At 49.5% G+C, this 23,246-nt stretch overlaps 1 protein-coding gene across 4 annotated transcripts in view; it reads right to left on the bottom strand.

Annotated features, from left to right (window-relative positions):
- Card11 (caspase recruitment domain family member 11) overlaps positions 1–23,246 on the bottom strand; it is a 110,847-nt gene that overhangs the window by 15,789 nt on the left and 71,812 nt on the right. For 3 of the 4 annotated variants that reach the window (XR_013426815.1, XM_005340836.5, XM_040277496.2), the window contains exons 3-14: positions 21,649–21,830; positions 15,729–16,017; positions 13,602–13,739; positions 11,854–12,179; positions 8,212–8,391; positions 7,212–7,364; positions 6,655–6,780; positions 5,851–6,048; positions 4,164–4,340; positions 3,349–3,400; positions 1,708–1,784; positions 540–640 (exon numbers count right to left, since the gene is read on the bottom strand). Coding sequence is in view for 3 of the 4 variants with exons in the window: in XM_005340836.5 (XP_005340893.2) it covers positions 540–640; positions 1,708–1,784; positions 3,349–3,400; positions 4,164–4,340; positions 5,851–6,048; positions 6,655–6,780; positions 7,212–7,364; positions 8,212–8,391; positions 11,854–12,179; positions 13,602–13,739; positions 15,729–15,927 (1,727 nt within the window). In the remaining variant the exon portion in view is untranslated. The remainder of the gene's footprint in view (positions 1–539; positions 641–1,707; positions 1,785–3,348; positions 3,401–4,163; positions 4,341–5,850; positions 6,049–6,654; positions 6,781–7,211; positions 7,365–8,211; positions 8,392–11,853; positions 12,180–13,601; positions 13,740–15,728; positions 16,018–21,648; positions 21,831–23,246) is intronic. The other variant, XM_040277497.2, reaches the window with a different exon arrangement.

Here is a 23,246-nt window from a genome sequence, read left to right as displayed (position 1 = left end):
CCAGCGCAGGTGGCTGGCGAGGTCCAAACCCGGGTCCCACAGGACTGGGCTGTGAATCCAGCTCCTGGGGCCATGTCTTCCTCTGGGCCCTGCACCCCTGACACATGAGTGTGCTGTGTGCTGGCCTCGGCCTGACTAGTGACCCCTGTCGGTGAGTGCACCTCTACTGTTGTTTTCTTGGTCAAGGGCCCCGGTGAGTTTTGGGAGATAAAGAAGATGGGGACAAGAAGTGTGGAAGCCATTTTGGGGGTCTTTTGCTCTTTGGCAAAAAGAGCCCAAGCTCTGGGGTCATAGGACCTAGGAACCTGATTTTGGGCAGCATGGGGACAAGGGACTCAGGCTTTGCCATCTGACAGTTAGCAGGTAGCCTTGGGAAGAAAGCTGCTTCTCTTTTCTGAACTGTGGCTTCCTCATCTGTACAGAGGGTCCCTCCTGCCCACCTTTCGAGTTGGCTGCAAGGACCGCTAAGTTAGCGAGTACGCGGTGGCCTGGAGACGACTGAGGAGCTGGCCGCGGCCCCTCCTCGAACTGCCACTCACCTGCGGAGCGGGGCATCCTCCTTACAGCGCCTGACGATGGAGTCGTTTCCCGGGGGCTCGGCAGTGATGGACATGATACTGCTGCGGCTCCGATGGGGCTGCTTCAGACACACGGCGCAGAGGTGTCATGGGAGGTGGGGAGCTGTGTGCTGATGCCTCCGCCGGCATCAATGTTATAGACACAGGGACGAAATCTAACTCGGATTTGTTCTCGTCCCCAGCTCAGGCAGCACAGGCACAGCAAGCTGGTCCTTAGTGACGACCTTGGCCAGAGGAGGCCTGTGCTCAGCCCGCGGCGCCTGCTGAGCTTGAAGCACATCTGCTCTCACATCTGCTCACGGGAGGATGCTGGCGGGAACCACAGAGGCTGGGAGGCCAGGGCGGGGCCTCACGACCCTGCATAGACTGAGCTCCAGTGTTCCCGGATTGTGCCTGCTCTGGACATGATGATGATTGTGGGCTGGGGAGGGTGGGGACAGCTTGGGGGTGACCTGGGAAACCAAACCGGCAGGCTTCTGGCAAAGGCTGCCTCAAATATGAGCCTTGGATTCTGTCCCCAAGAGCTGCCACCAGACAGGACTCATTCATTACAGCATCTCTGCCTCCCCCAGGGCCTGATTTGGGAAGCTGCGCTGACAAGCTTCCTGGGGCTTCCCTCGGGGTTAGAATTTCTAATCCTGCGCCTTCTGCTGCCTGGCTGGGGGTGAGTGACATTGGATCTAGTGGCTGGGACCCTGGCGGCTCTACTCAGGGGGTCTACAGCCGAGGAGTGGAGGTGTTGGTCATGGGAGGGGGTGCGAGCATAAGCAGTTCCTGTCCTGCTCACCCTTCCAGGCCTCATAGATCACCCGGCTGCAAGGTTGCGGTGTGGCGTTCTCAGCCCACGCTGTGCTACAGCCCAAGGCCCGGCTCCTCCCCCTGCCAAGTGTTAAATTGGGAAAGGAGGTGGCAAGAGAGTGCAAATCCATTGTGAGGCTGTAGAAACATCTTTAAATAAACGCAAGGAAGACCTGGGCTGCAGACCAGGGTGGACAGGGACTTAGCTACCAGGCCTGGGCTTGGGAAGGACAGAGAGGTGGGTTGGGGCCTTCAGGTGCATAAGCTGGCAGCCCGGGGGACAGTGTTCTGGAGGGGTGGGGGCTGACCAAGTGCAGCAGCCCGCACTTACCATCTTGGAGAAGGAGCTGGTGATGGGCAGAGAGTGGGAGGAGCTGGGGCTGGCATCCCTGTCTTCATGTCCCTTGCCTGTCCTCATCAGAGGGGCAACAGGGAGGGGTGGAAGGGTTGGAAGTAGAAACAAGAGAGGAGAGAAAAGGGAAGACAAGGGATGTCAGGTGCCCCAAACCTCTTGCCTCCTTCCCCTTGGGGACCTGCCCTCCCTTTTCTGGTACCTGGAGGAACAGTGCCCCCAATATTCTCATTTCCCCTCCCAGCTACAGGCTGCTGCAGTTGGGTCCCGTCACCAACAGACCCTGCCCCCATCCAGGCCCGACCCAGATAAGGCTGAACAGTGTCACTTGTCCCTGAAGACTTTCATGGCATTCCCCACACAGGTCCCTAGTGGGAGCTCTCTGTGGACAGGGCCCCCTCTAAGGAGCATGAGCTTCGGGGGAGCCTATCACTGCCCAATTAGTCTTTCGTCCTGACGGACGGATCACCACATCCTGCTGACGTGGGCCAAGGACAATGGGACAAGTCTGTGCCACCCCTGGCAGCCCTTGTCTGACAGCTCTGCTACCCTGTCTCTCCACCTCTACCTCTCCGAGCATGCACACAGATACACAGACACGCAGCCGGTCTGTGGCCACCTCCAGGGGAGGAACCGTGCACTAGGCCCTCATCAGGTCTGGTGAGGGACAAAGAAGCCCCATGACCTTGCAGCGCCCTTTCTCTTCCTTTGGGGGACAATACTCTCTGCTTGCTGCGGGCTTCAGGCCCAGTGCATGTCCCTTTTGATAAAGAAGGCTACTGAGATGTAGTCACGTGGGACCTGGATCAGGCCTCCCCCTCCTCCCTCCATGCCCCAAGAAACCTGCCCAAAGCCCAGGTCTGAACTGTTCCCTCAAAGCCACCTGGAGGCCGTCACCAGGGCAGGGTGAAGACCTCATTCTTGGTATAGCTCGCGGGCCCCTGGGGGTTCCTCTCTATCCTCTGGGATGGCAGAGCACCTCCCACATGGCACCCCACCTGGGCTCCTCCCCTTTCTCTCTGCTGTCCCTCTGCAGAGTGGTCCTTTCAGACACTGGGACCATCCTCCCAAATCCTCCCTTTTCAAGGCCCAGTTGAAACGTCCCATGCCCTTAGCCGCTCCCTCGGGTGGCCTGTGACGCTTTCCCCCAGCACTTCTTCCTGAACCTTCCTGAACATGGTGGGTATGCATTTGCCTAACAAACCATCTGCAGCTGATCATCACCCTGATGTGTGGCGAGGACAAAAAGAAGGACTTCCAGTCAGTGTGTCTGGGAGACCCAGGGGCTCCCGGGGGAACCGGCAGCCTCCCCAGCCTGGGCTCTGCCCAGCCAGGGTGTGGAGGAAGGTCAGGAAGTCCCCGCCCAGCAGGTCCCGAGCACAGATGCACTGGGTTGGGGAGGGAAACCCAGGGCGAGGTGGTGGGCAGGGCCCCTGTGCACTTTGGATCATGATGAACATTAATCACTACCTAATGGGCTCTCACCACCCTGAGACCCCCAAGGTCCCACCCAGGTCGGCCCTGTAGGGTTGATGACTGCAGTGGGAGAAACAGATGGACCAGGAGAGGCAGAGCGACAGATGAGGCAGGGAGAGAGGGATCCGGGCGTCTCTCACTAACCTTGAAAATCCGACGCTCGCTTCAGGCTGATGGGGGATTTGGCTCTCTGCAGCTGAAAGAGAGGGGAGGGGAAGAAACAAGACAGAGGACACAAATCAAACAGGGCCCTAGACACATGTCATTGGCACTAAGAAAAAAATAAAAACCAGGCAAGACTATCCTGCCTCTCAAAGCATGGTTGGCGTGGTTATGAGTCGTGGGTCTCCTGCCGCTGGGCTGGGACACTGAGGGAGCTCCCCTGGACTTTGACCAGGCAGGTGCTGGCCCAAGTTCCCCAAGGCCTGCCCCACAGCTCTCAGCATGACAGAGGAGCTAGGATGGGGCACAGCTGGGTGCACAGGGCAGGGGGTTTTAGAAAAGGATGAGGCTGCCCACCACCCTTGGCCCCCAGGTGAGGCCCCCCCAGGGGTCATTGTGAGAGAGGCAGAGGCAGGTCAGGCCTGATGACATGGTCCCATTTGCTCATGCACTTTCTGGCTCATTCACTCTTCATCGAGTCAGCCATTTGAGGGGGACTGGCTGGGCACTGAGCAATACAGCTGGGATCAGGTGTATTGACTGTGACAGGCACTCAATGCTTATTTGGTAAATAAGCAAATGAACTTGAAACTAATGCTTACTTCACTCTCTTTTCCTTTCTCTTATGGGAGAAATGGGATCCATGTAAACAAAAACAAAACAAAACAAAAAATAAATAAAAACCCTAACTTGGCATCATTTCTGTTTCCAGGGTTGAAACTAGTCAAGTGAACCTGGATGCCCAAGACCTAAGCAGAGCCAGGCACAGCCTGCTGTGGGCCCCTGTGCCCAGGTACCTGGATGCCCTTCAGGTTCATCCTGCGCCGGGGCGGGTGGTAGGGCAGGAAGTACTTGCTGTCTTCAGGTGACTCCTCCGAGGTGGAAGAATCATCAGCCTCTTGACCGTTAACCCTGGGGCTGGCGTCCCCAAAGTTCTGCGAGATGATGGTGGCTGGCAGGTTCCTGGGCAGACTCTGGAGACAGAGAAGCCAGTGATGGAGACAGGTGTGATGAGCAGCTGGCCGTCAGCAGAATAGGTGACCAATGGCACCATTGTCCCCTCTGGCACCCAAGCTTGACACCCAATGGCTCCTCCTCTTTCCTGACCCGGCGTCTCCCTGGACGCCATGGGCGATATCCTAGCTCCACACTCCTCTGACCTTACCAGGGCCTGGGCCGGGCCCCCACCTTCTTGTGCAGTGGTGAAGGGGCTGCTGCTGCCCCTTCACCCTGGCCTCCCTTGCCTTCCAACATCTAGCCCCATGCCTCAGCTAAAATCATGCGAGTACTGCACAAGACCCCCCAAGGTCCCAGAACAGCAGCACACCCCTCAGGGCACTCAGGGAACCTTGACTTGCCTGTGCTCTCTTCTGTCCTCTCCTCATATCCCAGTCCACAGACGGCCACCTGCCTGCCAGGCCTCACTTCTGGGGCTCTGCTCATGCTGTCCCAGTGGCCCGGCATGCTGGTCCTGCCCAGCATCATGCATGCCTTGGGCGGGCACTCACCAGGGCTCTCTCTGGGCTTAGCACTAGGTTGGTGATGGGAACAGAGAGGGCTTCACTCAAAGGCCACATGAGAGCACATCACAGGATCCTGGTCCCCCTGAGAGGGGCACTCAGCAACACCAGGTAAGCATCCCGGGAGGGGGCCTGAGGCTGTGCAGGGATCCTTCTGCAGGGGGTCTTCCTATAACCTAGAAGGGACTCCTCCCTGGGCTCCCATGGCACCCTTGAACTTGGAATTCACAAGTTCTGTGCTGAGAAACCACGTCCCTGTATTTGCCTCCACTGTGGGATTCTGTCTGCTCAGGGGAAGAAGGGATTCCGATCAGTCTCCCCAGGGCTCTGGTGAGTCACAGTGACTCAGCTCTTGCATCTTGATCCCTTCCATTGTGGACAGTAATGAGGACAGTAAGTGCAGCTTCCCTGAAGGATAGTTCTGTGGGCTGCGAGGGACCTGCACTGCACCTGCCCAGGACTGTGCCCGGCAGGTTCTCACTACAGTGACCATGATCTCATCTGGCCTGGTGCGGCATTCACTCATTTCTGGGTGCCTGGGGCCTGCTGGGAAATGCACTCTGCCACACACCTGCCCATCAGTGGGTTTACTCAGGGGCACCAGCAGCTCTAACAAGAGCAGGGCATTTTAAAACTGAGGACTGTGCAGTTGGCAGGGGGAGCCCAGGGGAAGTTGACTTGGTCAACTGAGAGGTGCCAAAGCTCCTAATGGTGGAGCTGCCTGTCTGAGCCAGGATTCTTCCCTCTACCTTCGAGATGAGGTGAGTGGCTTCTGCTCAACACTACAGAGACACACATGGAAGGTTCAAAGAAGGACATAGGTTATTCTATGTGGGAGGGAACCGTGTACTTCTGCCTTCAAATGGACAAAAAGCCCCTTCACAGTGGTGGTTCCCTGGCCAGCTGTCCCTGGTGTCAGGAGGTCAGCTGGCGGCAGGTTGGAGCTGCAGCTCGCCTGGCCCACCTGGTCGAGGCTGCCGTTGTCCTTGGAGAGGCGCCGGAGCTTGCTCTCCAGGTTGACGATGCAGGCTTCCCGCCGCACCATCTCGATCCTCATCTCGTCGTTCTTCTCCTCCAGCTCCCGGATCTGTTTCCGGTACTTGTCTTTCTCGATCAAGCACTGCGAGTACTGAGTCTGCGCTTCGTCTCGGGAATGGAAGGCCTATGGCGGGAGGCGAGACGGGCCACTTGGGTGCCTCAGCCTGACCCAATCAAAGCGGGCTGGAGCCACACATCATCTCTAGTTCAGGTGCCGGCTGTAATCTCCATCACTTCTTTCCTGGCCCTGACTCTTGGGTGTCGTCTCTGCCCTCTTCATTAGTGCCATCCCAGGGCCGTCTGTCCTGCCTATGCTACGTGCCAGCTCTATGGGGCGGTGCTAGGTTAACATTTCTCCTTTTACAGACAAGGATGGAGGCTTCAGTGGGGCAGCTTGCCTGTGGGCACACATCTTATGAACGATAGCTTGCCTCTGAACCTGTCCTCACTAAAGAGTCCAGGCATTTGAGCTCCGTGCTATTATGTGGCCCACTGGACCTGGCTCTCCTCCCTACCCCATGCACCCCGGTCACCAAATGCCATGGATCTCAAAGCCTCTTGGGATAGAATTCATGTTTGGAACAGAAGTAGGAAAGACAGAGTCATGAGTAATTCCCCATGTAGTCAGTGACATTACACTGGTCAAAAACTCTCTGAAGGACCCCAGTGGCTGGGCCAGGAGCCCTGTAGTGCAGCCTGTGGTCCCCCACTCTCTGGGTGGCACTCATACCTGGTCCCGCTCCCGCTCCACCTCCTCCAGCTGCAGCATGACCGTGTTCATACGGTGCTTGTACATTTCACAGTCTTTCCCCAGGGTCGAGCACCTGAGCTCCAGGTCTTCCTTTTCCTCCAAGTACTGTAAGCAACATGGAGAAATCAATACGCATATTGAGCGATCAATAGGTCAGGGCCAACAGCTGTTTCCTGGCTGCACTTCTCTGAGCTGGTGTGCTCAGCCTGTCCTTCTGGGGTCTAGTGATCTGACTGAAAGGCACCAAGCTAGGCCAGTCAATCAACTGTGGACTGCTGAGGACCTACTATGTACCAGGTAATATGGGGGAGGACAGTGTGGACACGGTGCCTGTCTTCCTGTGGCTTCCTCGCTCAGGAAGGGGAAGACAGGTGCTAAGCTAAGCTCATACTTAAAACTCATAAAAGACTCCAAGGGAGCAGAGGAACTTTATACCAGGGGCAGATCCAGTCCCTGGAAAGAAACGTGGGGCTCCAGGTAGCACTCACTGGTGCACCCTGGTAAGGAGGGGATGCTGCCGTGGCCTTGGCTCCCACCTTGTCTCGAAGCTCCTCTGCCTGGCGGACCTCCTCCTGCAAGTTGTAGATTTTGTTGACGAGCTCCTGCCGGTCCTCCAGTGCCTCTTTCCGGTCGTGCTCCAGGATGTCCAGGATGGCCTTGTCTGAGTCTGGCAGGCTGCGTTTGCCGGCCTGAGCGGACAGGTAGCAGGGGTTTGATGGTGTCGGGGGTTAGGGGCGAGGAACAAGGTGGACACGGAAGGCGGGGACGACAGACTCAGCCACAGATGCTGAGAGAACAGAAGGTTCTGTTTCTGCAGGAAAGCAGAGGCAGCCAGAGATTTCTCTTGGGGTCTTTAAGCAGCTTATCACTTAAAGAAGTTTATCACCTGGAAAGAAGTGTAAGACCCACTTCTTCTTAGGAATACACTGAGCCTATTGTTCTCCCAGCTCTTATCAGAGCCAAGCTGACTCTGGCTGCTCCTCAGAACACTTCAGAGCTGGCAACAAAGGGAGGCCACTCTGCCTTCCAGACACCACCCTGGAAATATCAACTCTGCTCTGATAAACCGGGCTCAGCCTCTGCTCGGAAACAGAGCCCTAAGCCCCTGGTGGTAGTCCTGGGGGATCACCCTGGAGAGAGCAGGGGGGGATGCATTTTTTTTCCTTCTCTGCAGATGCACTTTGGAATATGATTCCTCAGTGATGTCCCCCCTTCTGTCCAGACAGGATTCTGGGATGACCAAGACAGGAGGTGCATGGTTGAGGTTTTTGGAATCTTTTTAAGAGCAGGGAGGTTTTTTGACATGCTCTTCCCTCAGCACCAGGACACTGATTTCCATATGGCTTTCACAGAGTGCTTCCAGGAAGGAAATGTGTTTGTAAGTATGATCTCTCATAATGGGACATCTCTGATGGGGGGTGGCTTGGTCACTCTCACCCCACAGAGGAGGAGAGTGTGGTGCCTGGGGATGGCACAGGTCATGTGCCGTCAGCAAGCCAAGGCTCTGGACGCACACCCAGGTAGGCATGCCCTCACCTGGATGATGGACTGCAGCTCCTGGATCTTGGTCTTGAGCATCTCATTCTCCCGCTCCAATTCCAGGACCTGCTCCTTCTTGGGCCGATTCTCAATGTCATTCTTCAGTTTCAGTGACTGATTTCTCTCCAGCTTACATTCCTCCTCCATCTTATTCAATCGGTGCTTGAGTTGATCGATCTGAAACACCCAAGAGGGTGAGGGGAGAAGGCCGTTGGCAAGAAACAGAAGAGGCAACGCTTTTCCAGATCCCACTGGGCTTCCAGCACCAGCTTGGTTCTGCCCCCTCCTCCTCCTTCCAGCTGGAGGTGGGGAAAGGCTCACAGAAACTTTCTGCAGGAAACCATATCATCATCTCCTTGTTGATGAAGAGTTCCCGATGAGTTAATTTTTTTTTTTTGTATCTGGAATTTTTTTTAATTGATTTAAAAAAACAACAAATGATAGTGGAATGCATTATAATTCTTATTACAGCACAATTTTTCATGTCTCTAGTTGTATATAAAGTATGTTGACACTAATTCGTGTCTTCATCCATGTACTTTGGATAATGATGTCTATCACATTACAGGACCCTTGCTAATCCCCTGCCCCCTCCCTTTCCCTCCCACCCCTCTGCCCTATCTAGAGTTCGTCTGTTCCTCCCATGCTCTCCCTCCCTACCCCACTATGAGTCAGCCTCCTTATATCAGAGACAACATTCAGCATGTGTTTTTTTGGAATTGGCTAACTTCACTTAGAATTATATTCTCCAACACCATCCATTTACCTGCAAATGGCCATGATTTTACTCTCTTTTATTGCTGAGTAAAATTCCATTGTGTATAGATGCCACATTAGAATACTTCTAAAGAGCTATCCGTCCCTTAGAAAATTCTCTCAGAGAAATTTGTAGGATAGAACCGGTTCCAGATTAGGATACCCAATCGGGTGTCGCCCTAGTATTTGCTACTGATTTCAGTGGCCTTTTATGATGGGTTTCAAACAGGTCCTTGGAACTCAGGGCTTCCCCTGGAGAACCACAGGGTGATTGGAGGGAGGCAAAAGATGGCTGAGAAGCCAGAGATCTGGCCACCACCCTGACTTCAGTCCTCAGAGCAGCTCTGCTCATGGATGATTCTGTCCTCTTGGAATCCACACTAGACTTTATTTGAACACACTGCACTATTGCTAAAGACAAGGAAACAAAAAGCAGCTTGAAACTCAGGGGAGTCTAAGTCTTCGGGACCTCTGGCCTGAAGGACCTGCCTGGATTTAGTGTCAGGAAGAGTGGCCTCCTGGAGAAGCAGCAGCTGCCTCTGAAAAGCATGACTGCAGCCATGCCGAGCATCACCCTCAAGAGTTTAGCACCAGGAACTGGGCTCAGCAGGTATCTTGAACCTTTGTGACTAAGCTTCTCTGCTTCCTCAAGCTAAGGGACCTCGCACTGCACTCAAGGGCTGCAAGGAAGGGAGACGCCAGAGGAGCAGGTGTCATTTTTCAAATCTAGGCTTGTAGGGAGAACAGCCTCAAGAAATCTGGCAGGTAGAGAGGGTATGGCTTTAGCAAGGAAAGGGGTGCTACTGCACAGTGTGGCCTGAGACACGGGAGAAAGGGGCACACAGGGAAGCAGCCTGCGGCAGAGAGACGACCTAGGGACTCAGCTCACTGGGTGTTCTTTCAATGCTACACACACTTTCTCATTAATATGTCTTCAAGGAAACATTATACAGCAGGAAGTTCTAAGAGGGAAACTTTCTAAGTTCACTTGCTTCAGGTTAGCTTCCCCCGGCCCTGCGGAAAACAGCACAGAAACCTCTCCTCCTGGTCATGCAACAAAATTCCCCTTCCCCTTCAGTGTCTTTGAAGATTAACTGAAGCATCCTAGGCTGGGGCAGATCCCCAGTCCCAAAGTACAGGGCTTACTCTGCCAAAAACATAGGGTGCAACACCTCAATAATCCCAGGGCACAGATTTTATCTTCTTCTTCTTTTAAAATATTTTTTAGTTGTCAATGGATCTTTATCTTACTGATTTATATGCAGTGCTGAGAATCGAACCAGGTGCCTCACACATGCTAGGCAAGCACTCTACCATTGAGCCACAACCCCAGCTCAGGTTTTATCTTCTTTATCACCACTTATAAATAAAAACTGAGGCCAATAGCCAAGGAAGTGGGGGAGCCAGAAGCCAGAATTTGAACTCAAACCCATAGGACTTCACAGTTCACACTCTTAACTTCAATGCCCTATTGCTATGGACTCAACTTCCCTGAATTCTTGAGGATTGTTTACTGATCTGTCTGCCTCACTAAATTGTAAGTGACCCAGGCAGAGCTCAGGTTATTTATCCCCATGTCCCCCACAGTGCTTAGCACAGTGCCTTACACATGGCAGGTGCTTAATAAATATTCTGAGGTCTATTTTCCACCCAGAAGCCGGAGCGATCCTTCTAAGACATAAATCAGCTGTTACTCCTCAGCTCTCAATCCTTCAGTGGCTTCCCATCACAGATGGAATAAATTCCAAATTTCTTACTATGCTCCTATGATCTGGACCCTGGCCACCTCTCCCAGCTTCTTTTTGTTATACCATTTGCTCATCTGGCTGCCCTGCCCTGCTGGCTCCCTGATGTCACCCAAAACAAACAAATAACACCACCACCACCACCACCACCAAAAAAAACCCCCAAACCAAACCAAAACAAAACAAAACTGCCAAGCTTCTTCTCTACTTCAAATTGGGACCTTTGCATTTGCATTTCCTCTGACTTTCCAGGTTCCTCCCTTTCTTGGGTGTCCCCTGCTCAGAGACCTTTCCTGACCACCCTAGATAAAACAGCTCCACCACTCTCTATCCTCATTCTGTCTTCTCCATAGCACTCAAACTATTTATGTATTTGTTTTCTGATTATAATGTACGTTCCATGACAGGAGGACCTTAGTCTTGAGATTTATATTTCTGGAATAGAGCAGATGCACCACGGCGCTCAATAAATAGAAGAAATGAATGAAGCAAATTCCTTTCTCTTTCTGCATTTAGGAGACAAACTTCACGTCAATCATGTGGCTGGTGGGTCGTTCACAGGTACATGCACGGATTTTCCCACTATGCCAAGAACCACGCTGAACTTTGTGGATACAAGCGTGATGGACAAAGAGTCCTAGCTTTGAGAAGTTCATTCCCTAGGAGCAGGGGCTACGCTCATTTCCTTACTAATTTCTCTAAGCATCATAATCTGGGGACTGGGTCTCGTTTCTCCTCTTGCCACTGAAACCCTAGTTTCCCATTTCTTTTCTTTCTTTCTTTTTACCTTAGGGGCGTGGAGCCTGTGTGCACATTTCTGCACATGTGCAGAGCATGCACAGTGAAGGTCAAGGTCAGTACTAAGCTCTACTGCGTCTTTACGCACAAGTCTTAATTTGCACACAGAGGCTTTAGTTGGCTGAGCCCGAGGCATCAGTGGGTGCGCCTACGCATGTGCACGGTGGATCTGGGAACCTGGAACCACTGGCCCCTTGGTTCCCTGTCTCCCACCTGGGCATAAAGCTCTGGGGGCTTGTGGGTATGTGTGCATGCGCATGCGCGTCGGCATGTGCCTACTGGGGTCCTGAGGCCCCGCTTCCCCTTGGCTCAGCCTGGGAGGAGCCCTCCAAGCCCCTACCTCGAGTTGGAGGTCCCGGCTTCGCATCACGGCCATGTTTTTCTCTTCGCTGAGCTGGGCGTAGCGCATGGCCAAGGTGTAGTTGTCGTCCTTGACCTTGACCAGCTCCTCGTTGTAGCCGTCCCGCTCTTCCTTCATCTTATAGTACCGCTCCTGGAAGGTCAGCAGCTCCACCCGGGTCAGCGTCAGCTGCTTCTTCTCGTCCTCCAGCTGCCGCGCCTTGGCCAGCAGCTCGCAGCGCTGGAGGTCTTTGGCCTTCATCTGCTGCTGCAGCTTGATGACCTCGTTCATCAAGAAGTGCGTGAGGCCCTCGTGGCCCTCCTCCACTGCGCACAGGGGCACCCAGTCAGGCCCGAGGACCCGGCAGGGCACGGAAGAGGTTCCCCACGGGGCAGGTGACATTCGCTCACTCATTCACTCACCAACATCTTATTGGCTCTTACTGCCCATTAGGCATTGGGGACTCAGGGTGAGCAAAACAGTCAAATGATCACACACAGGTGTCACTAGAGTCAAGACACAGGCGGCCCTGAGACTTTATAATGACAGACCTGATCCAGGCTGGTAGCTAGAGGGGGTGGAAGGTCCCTGATGGTTAAGATGAAATGTTCAGGAGGGAAAGATATTCTAGGAAGGTGGAACAACACATGGGGAGGAGAGAAGGGTCTTGGCATGTTTCAGGAGCTAAAGGAAGACCAAAGTGGCTGAGCCTAGCTGGGCGTGGTGGTGCACACCTCTAATCCCAGCAGATGGGGAGGCTGAGGCAGGAGGACTGCGAGTTCAAAGCCAGCCTCAGCAAAAGTGAGGCACTAAGTCACTCAGTGAGACCTTGTTTCTAAATAAAATACAAAATAGGGCTGGGGGTGGGGCTCGGTGGTTGAGTGACTCTGAGTTCAATCCCCAGTCCATAAAAAAGTGGCTGAGCCCAGAGAGAGAGAAGAGAAGAGGAGAAGAGGACAGGCGAGGGGAGGAGGAGGAGGAAGAGGAGGAAAGAGGAGAGGGAGGGAGGGGCAGAAAAATGAGCCTGGGAGTCTCAGCAGGGACTAGAGTGTTAGGGTCCTGTGAGTCCCATTAAAGACCTGAGTCTTTACAGAGAAACAGTGGAAAACCACTGGAGGATTTTAGGCAGGGGAGGGTGGCATGAGACTGGAGAGAGCATTGGAGCAGACCGAGAATGGATGAAGGGGGTTGATGGGGCTGAAGGGTCTGAGACAGGGAGAAGACTGATTTAAAAAATGTTTAGGCAGGGGGGCTGAGGTTGTGGCTCAGAGGTAGAGCACTAGCCTAGCACGTGCAAGGCGCTGGGTTTGATCCTCAGCACCACATACAAAAATAAAATAAAATAAAGGTATTGTGTCCAGCTACAACTAAAAATAATTTTTTTTAAGTGCTTAGGAAGGAACATGAAGAAGATGAGATGCCCAAGGACCCTGGGACATTGGAAAGGGAGCAGAGAAGACAAGGAAAAGATCTCGAAGGCAGAGTGGACTTCTGACCTGCTCCCATACCATGCATGGGGAGGCTCTGCCAATGCTCACTTCTCTTGGCCCCTGCTTCAGTCTGTCCCTGTCATCTACCTTTCATTCCCAGGCAGACTGTGTGATGGATAGCCCCAAATCCCATATATCACAGACTTACAGCTTTAAAACTGCCCTGCTGTGGGACACACACACACACACACACACACACACACACACACACACACCCTTTCTTAGAGTCCGGGTATTCCCGATGGCCAAGTTGCTTACCCACGATGGTGGAGAACCTCCGGGTGGGCTCCTTCCCCGTCACCAGCTTGTACAGTTCTGGGTAGTAAAACTCCAGGCTCTCCAAGAAGACCACATAGCCTCTTTGCCCTTTGGTGTGTAGAATGTCCAACAGTCGGCCTAGAGGAAAGTCCAGATCATCCCGTGAGAAGAAGAATACATGTCTGACTGGACACAAGTCTCCATGGCCAGTCTTATCCTGGACTTATATTCCTCAATAAGCTCTAAGAAGACGCTCACCAGGTTTGGTCACTCCTGGGTTGTATCATGGAATCCATATAATGTCTATAAAGGGCCAGGCCCTCAGCAGGGATACAGTGAGTGCCCCCTTTTCTTTCTCTAAAAATTGCTAGAACTGGGATGAAGGGAATTGCAGCCACATGAAACCCGCAGAACTCCCCAATGGACCAGCACTAAAATGAACCATATGGGTACCAGCTTTTCTGATTGAAGGAAGGTAGAAGTATAGGGAATCATGCAGGCTTCTCTGGGATTCAGAGCAGGAAAACAACTTGGTGGGTGGGAAGCTTTTGGAGAAGTCATAGGAAAGAGGCACTGCTCCCTGTTCTTCTTCGGGATTATCACACACAGTCTGGAAACATCTTTATCCTAGATGTAATCTGCTAGCAACTTCCAGTTTCCATCTAATTTCTGTGGTTTGGATGTTGTTTGTCCCCAGAGGGTCATGTGCTGGGAGCTTGGTCCTTGGTGTGGAGATACTAGGTGGTGGAGACCTTTAAGAAATGGGGCCCAGAGGTCAGTCCTTAGGTCATTTGGGGGTGTGCTCTTGGAAAGGATTGTGAGATCTCAGTCTCTCTCTGATTTCCTGCTGGGCATTGTGATCTCTTCCTTATTTACTCCTGCTGTTATAGAATGTAGCCAAGAGGGTCCTCCCCAGAGCCGAGTTGATGCTAGTGCTCTGCCCTCAGACTTCTAAAACTGCGAGCTAAATAAACCTCTTTTCTTTATAAAGTTGTCTTGTGTCAGTTATTTTGTTGTAGTGATGGGAAAAAAAAAAGGCTTAAGACCATAGTCATTCTACTTATTGTTTATACTTCCTGTCCCATCCTTAAGTGTTTTATTTTCAGATATTTCTTCCATTTAGGCCCTAAAACTCCATCTTTTCCCTAGGACAGATATGATAAATACATTTCATCTTGTGTGAATCCTGATGGTTTGAGGAAGCTGCCTGGAGCACTGTGTTGAGAAGGATTCCAAAGTTATATCCAAGCTCAGTGGGAAAGCACGCTGTGATTAATTAAGGATGTCTGCTGTGAATGCAGAGGAGAGTCACAGCATATGAGCCACTTATCAGCCATGCTGTGGGACAGGGATTTCCAAGCTTCTTCAACTGTGATCCACAGAAAGAAATACATTTTACACCATGACTTGGCAGTGCCCATACACAAGGATGAGTATAGAAGCATATGTGTACATATAAACAACTAAAACAAGTTCCAGAAACACACCACCTTTCCCGAGTATGGTCAATTCCCATGCCCCTTCCCCCTCCACCCACCCCCTGCCAGGCACTTTAGAAAAGGCTGAGGATCCCTTTCCAGAATAATAGTTTTAAACAAATTAAATACCTTGTGTTACAAAGGAAACCAATTGTAATAAAATCCAGGTATCAAATATTAAACACATTTGAGATTTAGTAATAGACGTATTTCTTTGTTAATGCATTAAATAACAAGATCTCTTGGCAGGTCTAATAACTACTGTAATTTCAACAGAGAGGAGTGCAAATGGTATTTTAAAACATCTGCAAAGCTGTAATGTGACATAGAGATACCTGTAATTTTTACTCTTGACAGAGTCAGAGGTTACCTATGGCTGCTGCGGTCACCTGCTGTCATGCGTAATTGAAGGCAAGGCTAAATTTCAGTTGAAGTTTATAAAATCAAGATGTAATTCCACCCTTCCCCAAGTTCATAGATCCTTGGAGTTCTATACACAGACAGCTTTGGGAGGGGACAGGAGTGGGCAATGGCCTCTGGATGTCAGGATTTTTGAACCCCACTTTGGCCCAGCTAAGTGGAGGGTAAGTCCTGGGGCAGCCTCGTGGGATGGCCCAGCCTCCTCCCTACAAGCCTCCTCCTGCCTTACCTGCCCGGTTGATCTTGGACGGCAGCATGGGCGCGTTAAGCACTTCATCTTCGTCTTGCTCATCGATGACCTTGCACTGGCGCAGGTAGGGGGTGAGCTTGGCCGGGTTGATGTAGCGACTCAGCATGTGCCGGTTGCACTCCACGTTCTCCCACAGGGCGTCCTCCTCGTCCTTGAGGGTCTCCATGTCGTCATCCATCCCCGGCCAGCCTCCTCGCTGACATAAACCCCAGCGAGGTCAATCAAAGAGCCTCCCAGGACCTCTCTCCACGTGCTTCTGCAGTGGTCTCTGGAATATATTAAGTTAAAAAAAAAACAGTCAAGTATATATGGCATGTTACCTTTTATCTGAGAACAGATATGAATATTAATATATTAATTAAATTATTAATATAATATTAATTATTAATTAAGTATATTAATGTTAATTCCTTATATACTAAACACAAACAATGGAAGGATGAGCCATAAAAATTTTAAAAGGTTGTTTACAGGGAGAGTGAAAATGCTGCCATTGGAGTTACACCTTTTCCAAGCTTTTATCTTACTAAGAATATATTTTTCTCAAAAAGACATAATACTATTTATTTTTTTAAAATTTCACATAAATGATAGGATAGTGGTATAGTGTATGCTTTCTTTCTCCTCTTGCCTTCTCCCCACCCCCACCCCATGTTGCCTTGAGATTTATCTAGGTGGATACATACTGATCCATTCACTTTAAAAAAACAGTTTTAATGAGATTCACATACCATACACAATTGCTAACTTAAAGCACACATTTTTTTTTTAATGCACTCATGGGTTGTGCAGTAATCACCGCAGCCTAATATTTTAGCATGTTTTTTTTTTTCCCTCTGTAAAAGAAACCACAGATCTATTAGCAGTGGCTTCTGATTTCTTCCTACCCTCTCTCTCACTGGCAACCACTAATCAATTTACTTTTTCTTTATGGATTTGCCTATTCTGGACATTTTATACACACACACACACACACACACACACACACACTCATATAATATGTGGTCTTTGTGACCAGTGTCTTTTAGCATAATATTTTCAAGTTTTATCCACTTTCTTTCACATTTTTTAAAAAACAGCTTCATTGTGATATAATTCACATGGCTTACAATTCACCTTTTAAATGGTTCACAGAATTGTGCGAATGTCACCACAAGCAATTTAAAAACATTTTCATCATTTCAAGGAGAAACCTCATATCTTTATCAGCCATTCTTCATTTCCCTCCAGTACCCTAGTCCCCGGCAACCACTAATCCAATTTCCGTCTCCATGGATTTGTCTTTCCTTGATGTTCCATACCCAAGAAATCACACAATTAGTAGAGTTGTCTTTTTTTTTTTTTCCCAGTGTGACTGGCTTCTCTCACTTTGCATAATGTTCTCAAGGTTGGTTCATTTTGTAGCGTGAGTCTGTGTTTCATTTTTTTAAAAAATTGCCAGATGATTTTTTCCTTCTGTGGATATGGCACATTTTTGTTTATCCTTTCATTGGTTGGTGGCCACTTGGGTTCTTTTTGTCTCTTATGAACAATACTGCCGTTATGGTTCGGATGTGAGGTGTCCCCCAAAAGCTCACATGTGAGACAATTCAAGAAGGTTCAGAGGACCCAATCTGTGATTAATCCCCTGGTTAACTGAGTGGTAACTGACGTGGTGGGGTGTGGCTGGAGGAGGTGGGAATTGGGCATGACTTAGGGGTATATATTTGTATCTGGCAAGTGGAGACCCCTCTTTCTACTTTCTGATCTTCATGTGAGCTGCTTCCCTCTGCCATATTCTGCTGCCATGCTGTTCTGCCTCACCTTGAGCCCCGAGGAATGGAGCCTGCTGTCCTTGGACTGAGAGCTCTGAAACCATGAGCCCCAGAATAAACTTTTCCTCCTCGACAGGTGTGATGGTTGGGTCTTATAGTCACAGCAGTGAAAAAGTTGACTAAACAACTGCTATGAACGTTCATGTCCAAGTTTTCATGTGGGTATGTTTTTATTTCCCCTGAATAGACAGATAGGAGTGCAATTCCTAAGCCATCCGGTGACTCTATGTTTATACTGAGGAACTGCTACACTGCTTTCCAAAGCTGCACCATTTTACATGCACACCAGTAATGCCTGAGGGTTCCAGTTTCTCCTGCTTCTTATTAGCACTGGTTATGGTCTGTCTTTTCCATTGTCACCATCCTATTGGATGTGAATCGGTATCTCACTGTGGTTTTGATTTGCATTTCCTAATGACCTATGATATGCATCTTTTCATGCGCATATTGGCCATTTGCAAAGAGAAGTATCTATTCAAATCCTTGGCCATTTCAAAACTGTTCACTTCTGTTTTCATCATTGAGTTGTAGGAATTCTTTATATATTCTGGATGCAAGTCCTGTATCAGATATAGGACTTGCAGATATTTCTCCTTTTTGTTACTTGCCTTTTCACTTTCTTGAAGACAATTTTTGTAATGCAGAAGTTTGAATTTTTGTGTAGTTCAATTTTTTTCTTTTTGCGTTTGTTTTGGCATGCATCAAAAAAATCACTGTCTGACTCAAAGTGGCGAAAAGTGATGAAGACATATTCCTATTTTTCCTTAGAATTTTATATTTTATAGCTCTTATATCCAGGCCTATGATCCATTTTGAGTTAGTGTGTGTGCATATGTGAAGTAGGGGTCCAAGTTCATGTGGACACCTAGTCATTCCAGCACTATTCTTTCCCCAGTTAATGATCTTGGCACTTTGTTTAAAAGTCAACGGACCATAAATGTAAAGTTTGTTTCTGGACTCTCAATTCTATTCTACCGATTTCTATGTATATCTTTATGCTAGTAACACGTTGTCTTGATTACTGAAGATTTGTAGTATGTTTTGAAATTGGAAAATACACATGCACCAACCTTCTTCTTCTTTTTCAAGTTGTTTTGGCTATTAGGTGCCCCTTTACAGTTCCATGTAAGTTTTAGGATGACTGTCAATTTCTGCAAGACAAGGCAGCTGGTATTTTGATAGTGAATTCATTGCATATGTATGTAGATTGGTTTGGGGTGTACTGCTATCTAACAATATTAAGTCTTCTGTCCATGAACATGGGATATCTTTCCATGCATTTAAATCTTCTTTATTTTTTTTTTCAGCAACATTTTATAGTTTTCAGGGTGTGCTATAGTTTGGATGTTCAGTGTTGCCCAAAAGTCTTTATATAAAAGCTTGGTCCCCTGGGTAGCATTACTGGAAGGTGCTGTAGGCCTTTAAGAGGTTCTTAGGTCCCTGGGGACATGTCCCCAAAAGGTATTATGGGACCCTGTCCATCCTCTGTTTCCCTCTCTGCTTCCTGACTCAAGAAATTGCTACTCATTGTGACATGCACTTCCAACAAGATGTGTTGTCCTCATGGGAGGCCCAAACCATTGGGGCCACCAATCTTGGATTTGAACTTTCAGAACTCATGACATAAGGAACCTTCTCTCTCTTTACTTCATACATAGCCTGTGTCTTGTTTTTTTGGCCCAGCAGATATCCTGGAGAGTGTTTTATGTATGTGCTTGAAAATCTGAGTTGTTTTGCTGCTGTTAGATGGAATGTGTTATAGATATCCACTAGGTCTAATTTGTTTATAGTGTTGTTCAACTCTCCTGTTTCTTTCTTTTTTTTTTTCTCCTGCCTAGTCATTCAACCCTTTATTGAAAGTAGGGTAATAAACTGTCCAACTATTATGGCTGAATTGTGTATTTCTCTCTCCAATTCTCTCGGTCTTTGCCTCATGTGTTTGGGGCACCGTTAAGCGCATATAAGCTTATAACTGTTATATCTCCCCGGTGTATTGACCATTTTATCATTATGAAATGTTCTTCTCTATCTCTAGTAATATTTTTGTTTTAAAGTCTATTTCGTCTGATATTGGTAGAGCCATTTTAGGTCTTATGGTTGTTGCTAGAATGATAGATATCTTTCTGTCTTTTTACATCTTTGAGTCCAGTGTGTCTACTCTAGACCATATTTAGATGACCTTTTTAAAAACGACTTTTTAAATCCTACTTGACTATCTCTGACTTTTGATTGGTTCATTCTCTTTTTTTTTATTGTTATACATTATTCCATTATAAGAAAACACTATTTATCCATTCCTCTATTGCTGGATATTTAATTTCCCCCAGTTTTTCACCTGAACGTTTAGCATTATTTGTAATGGGAAAAATTGCAAACAACCTAATTATTTCAGCAGGAGACATTACTGGTCCTTTTATACTGTACTAGACCACCTTTTAAAAGGAGGTAGTGATGTGAAGACACCCTCAAGGCACATTGTTAAAAAAATAATTAAATTTCGGAATATAATACAATATAAAATCAATTACATAATCCCAAACAAAGCAAGATTATAATTATGTAGTTGTTTGTGTATAAAAGAGAGAGGAGGGGGGAAACAGAGAGGAGAAGGAGAGGAGAGGAGAGAGTGAGAGAGAAAATTTGAAAGGATCTGGGAAGAGGAATAAGTTTGGAGGTTAGTGGTCAACACTCCTCCAGTGCTTTACAAAAGAGCCCGTATCTGTGAATTACGAGTGCAGTTGGGGAAAAAGTCATCAAGGGCAAAAGCCACGTCTGGGGAAGCTGATCTGCCCTTGTCCAGTATTGCCTTCCTACTACTGTCTCTCCAAAGGTCACAGCCCTGATATCTTGTTGGAGCCAAATAAATCCCCTGGCACCCTTGGGACCAAGGAGGACCAATCCACAGGCTAAGCAAGCAACAGCCGGATACCCAGACCCGGGCCTGTCATATGGGGCCAAAGAGAGTTGGAGGGGTGGGTGCATGTGCTATGGGGGACTGGGCTGGGAGGTGGCACGGTGGCCAGGGGAGGGTACTGTGGAGGCTGAGCTGGGTACTGGGGAAGTAGGGAGGTTGAAGCTATGGGGTAGAGAAGGGGTGAGTGTGCACAGGAAGCTGTTCAACTGAGTGAGACCAACATGTGGTCCCGTGAAGTGGGGACAGAAGTTGCCATCCCAGGGGCGTAACTCAGTTCCTATCCCCATGAGCCTTGGCCTTGGCTCCTGGCTTATGGTATCTGGTATTTGTTCCAGGCCTTAATAAACTTAATTGAGCTATTTTATGGGACTTTGTTCTACACAACCAGAGAACCACAGGATACCTGTGAGCTGTATGATACCGCATCGACAGTGATGGAAACGAGGATTCTGTCTCCATTCAACTTTGCTCCATAGACTTCGATCCTAACCTCTACGAGCCCTTTCTTATTTTTATTTGTTCATTTAATTTTGTACCAGGAATTAAAGTCAAGGGCGCTTAACCACAGAGCCACATTCCCAGCTCTTTTTTTTTTTTTGTATTTTATATAGAGATGGGGTCTCTCTGAGTTGCTGAGGGCCTTGGCTAAGTTGCTGAGACTAGCTTTGAACTTGCGATCCTCCTGCCTCAGCCTCTCGAGCCCCTGGGATTATAGGCGTGTGCTAATGGCCCCTGGCTTTATTTTTATTTTTGACAGATTCCTTTATGGTGAAAACATTCCAAATCCCTTTTTCCTAGCTTTTCTGAAATGTGCCATCCATAATGATTATCTAGTCACCCAGAACCTTCTGCTGCCACCTAACCCTAACTTAGTATCCATCGATCAGCCCTTCTTCAGCCTCCTCCCCTGTGCTCTGCCCAGCCTCTGGTAACCGCAGTCTACTCTCAACCTAGATGAGATCAACGTTTTTGGATTCCACGTATGAGTGAGGCCACGTGGGCTTGTCTTTCTGTGCCCAGCTTATTTTCCTTAACATGATGACCGTCCATTCTTTATGAACCCTTTTGTTAACACCTGGGTCACCTGAGAGTCTGCCTCCGTCTCCCATAACTCCCCACTGCAGCAGCTCACTTTGAAGATGCATCAGGACACAGAGGAAAACGTACTGACCTTTATTCTCTTCAAAGAGTTGACATCCTACGAATGCGATGCAACAGTTCTTTCCCAAGCTTGTGGCAGACACCGCTGTCACTCATCGGCACCATGCCCCTTGCTCTTCCTGCTAACAGAATCCCAGTTTTTTTCCAGGAATCGGGCACCTCATGCTTCAGGGAGGCCGGGCATCTTCTGAGCTGAAAGAGTGGATCTTGTTTGATCTCTACCAGTGTTTTGGGAATCAGCACAGGAAGCATGTCACGGCCCGCGCAGCATGTATGAAAGTCTGCTGGGGCAATCGGGGTAGTTTTCCTTGATCTTTGACACAAGGAAAAGGCACCCTGTCACTGAGCTTGCGGATGTCAGTATGATGCTCAGTGTTGCTGCTGTGACATGAGGACTCACCAGAGGGCACGTGAATACCCTCAGGAGCGCTGAGCCAAGAGGAGAGATGGGTGTCCTGAGAATGTCCCTCTCCCCAAGCCACTAACCTCATCAACCCAGGACCTCCAGTGCCCCCAAGCTCTATCATGCATATGGTGGGACTTGCCTGCAGCCAGGTGGAGCTGGGCCTACCCCTGTCGGCAGCCCACAGCCTCCTGTAATAAATGCAACTACTTTGTGCAAAGACTTGCTGGACGCTGTGCTCGCTGCAGAGAATTGAATGGTACTGAAAGCTATGCCTCGTAGGGGCTCAGAAGGCACCAGCCTAGGAAGCACTGCTTCTCAGCCATGAGTGCAGGAGCACTTAGTGCCACAGAGATGCTCCTGCAGTCTCAGGGTGGCAGTGTGGCCACCTTGGCAGCCATCAGCAAGACAGCAGATGATGGGGGTGAAACCTGCATCAAGATCACCCCGTGCACAGAGCTGTACAGCCACAGAGGGGAAAGCGGACCATTCAGGAGCATCATAAGCACCATGCAGGGCATAGAGAGTGCAGAGATGGATCCCACATGGTCCCCGCTGCCTGAGATGCTCAGAGTTCAGCTGCAAGGGTCGGCCACCTACACAAACTGTTAGTGTGCAGAGTGAGAGTGGCACCCAAGGCCAAGAGAGATATGCAACAAACCTGCTGGTGGAACTGGATGTGCCCGCCTTGGATGCCACTGTGTGCCAGGCACTGCGTCCCACCCTCGACCCTTCATTTGCTGGATGCATGCCTGTAATCCCAGCGGCTCCCAGAGGCTGAGGTAGGAGGATCCTGAGTTTAAAGCCAGCCTCAGCAACAGTGAGGCCCTAAGCAACTCAGTGAGCCCCTGTCTCTAAATAAAATACAAAATAGGGCTGGGGGTGGGGCTCAGTGGTCAAGGTCCACTGAGTTCAATCCCTGCTACCCTGCCGCCCCCAAATCGTTTCACTTAATTATCACAGTGGCTCTGAGAGGAGGACGTGATCAACCAGGTTTTGTAGACAGGGAAACCCAGACACAGCGAGCCAAGTCAAGGTCACACTCAAGGCCACAGAGCAAGTGTGACCTGGGATGCCAGCCCAGGCCTCCCCTCCCTATGGTGCTCCAAGGTTCCTCTCTCCTTGGAAAGCAGGGAGCATTTTGAACTGGTTTGCTGGGCAGAGGAAGAGGGAAAAGAATGCAGCTGAGCCTCAGAGCAGAGAGG

Source organism: Ictidomys tridecemlineatus, chromosome 10, assembly GCF_052094955.1.
Source record: "Ictidomys tridecemlineatus isolate mIctTri1 chromosome 10, mIctTri1.hap1, whole genome shotgun sequence".
Classification (NCBI taxonomy): Eukaryota; Metazoa; Chordata; class Mammalia; order Rodentia; family Sciuridae; genus Ictidomys; species Ictidomys tridecemlineatus.
The sequence above is the reverse complement of the archived record's forward strand: the minus strand, read 5'-3'. Positions and strand labels throughout refer to the sequence as shown.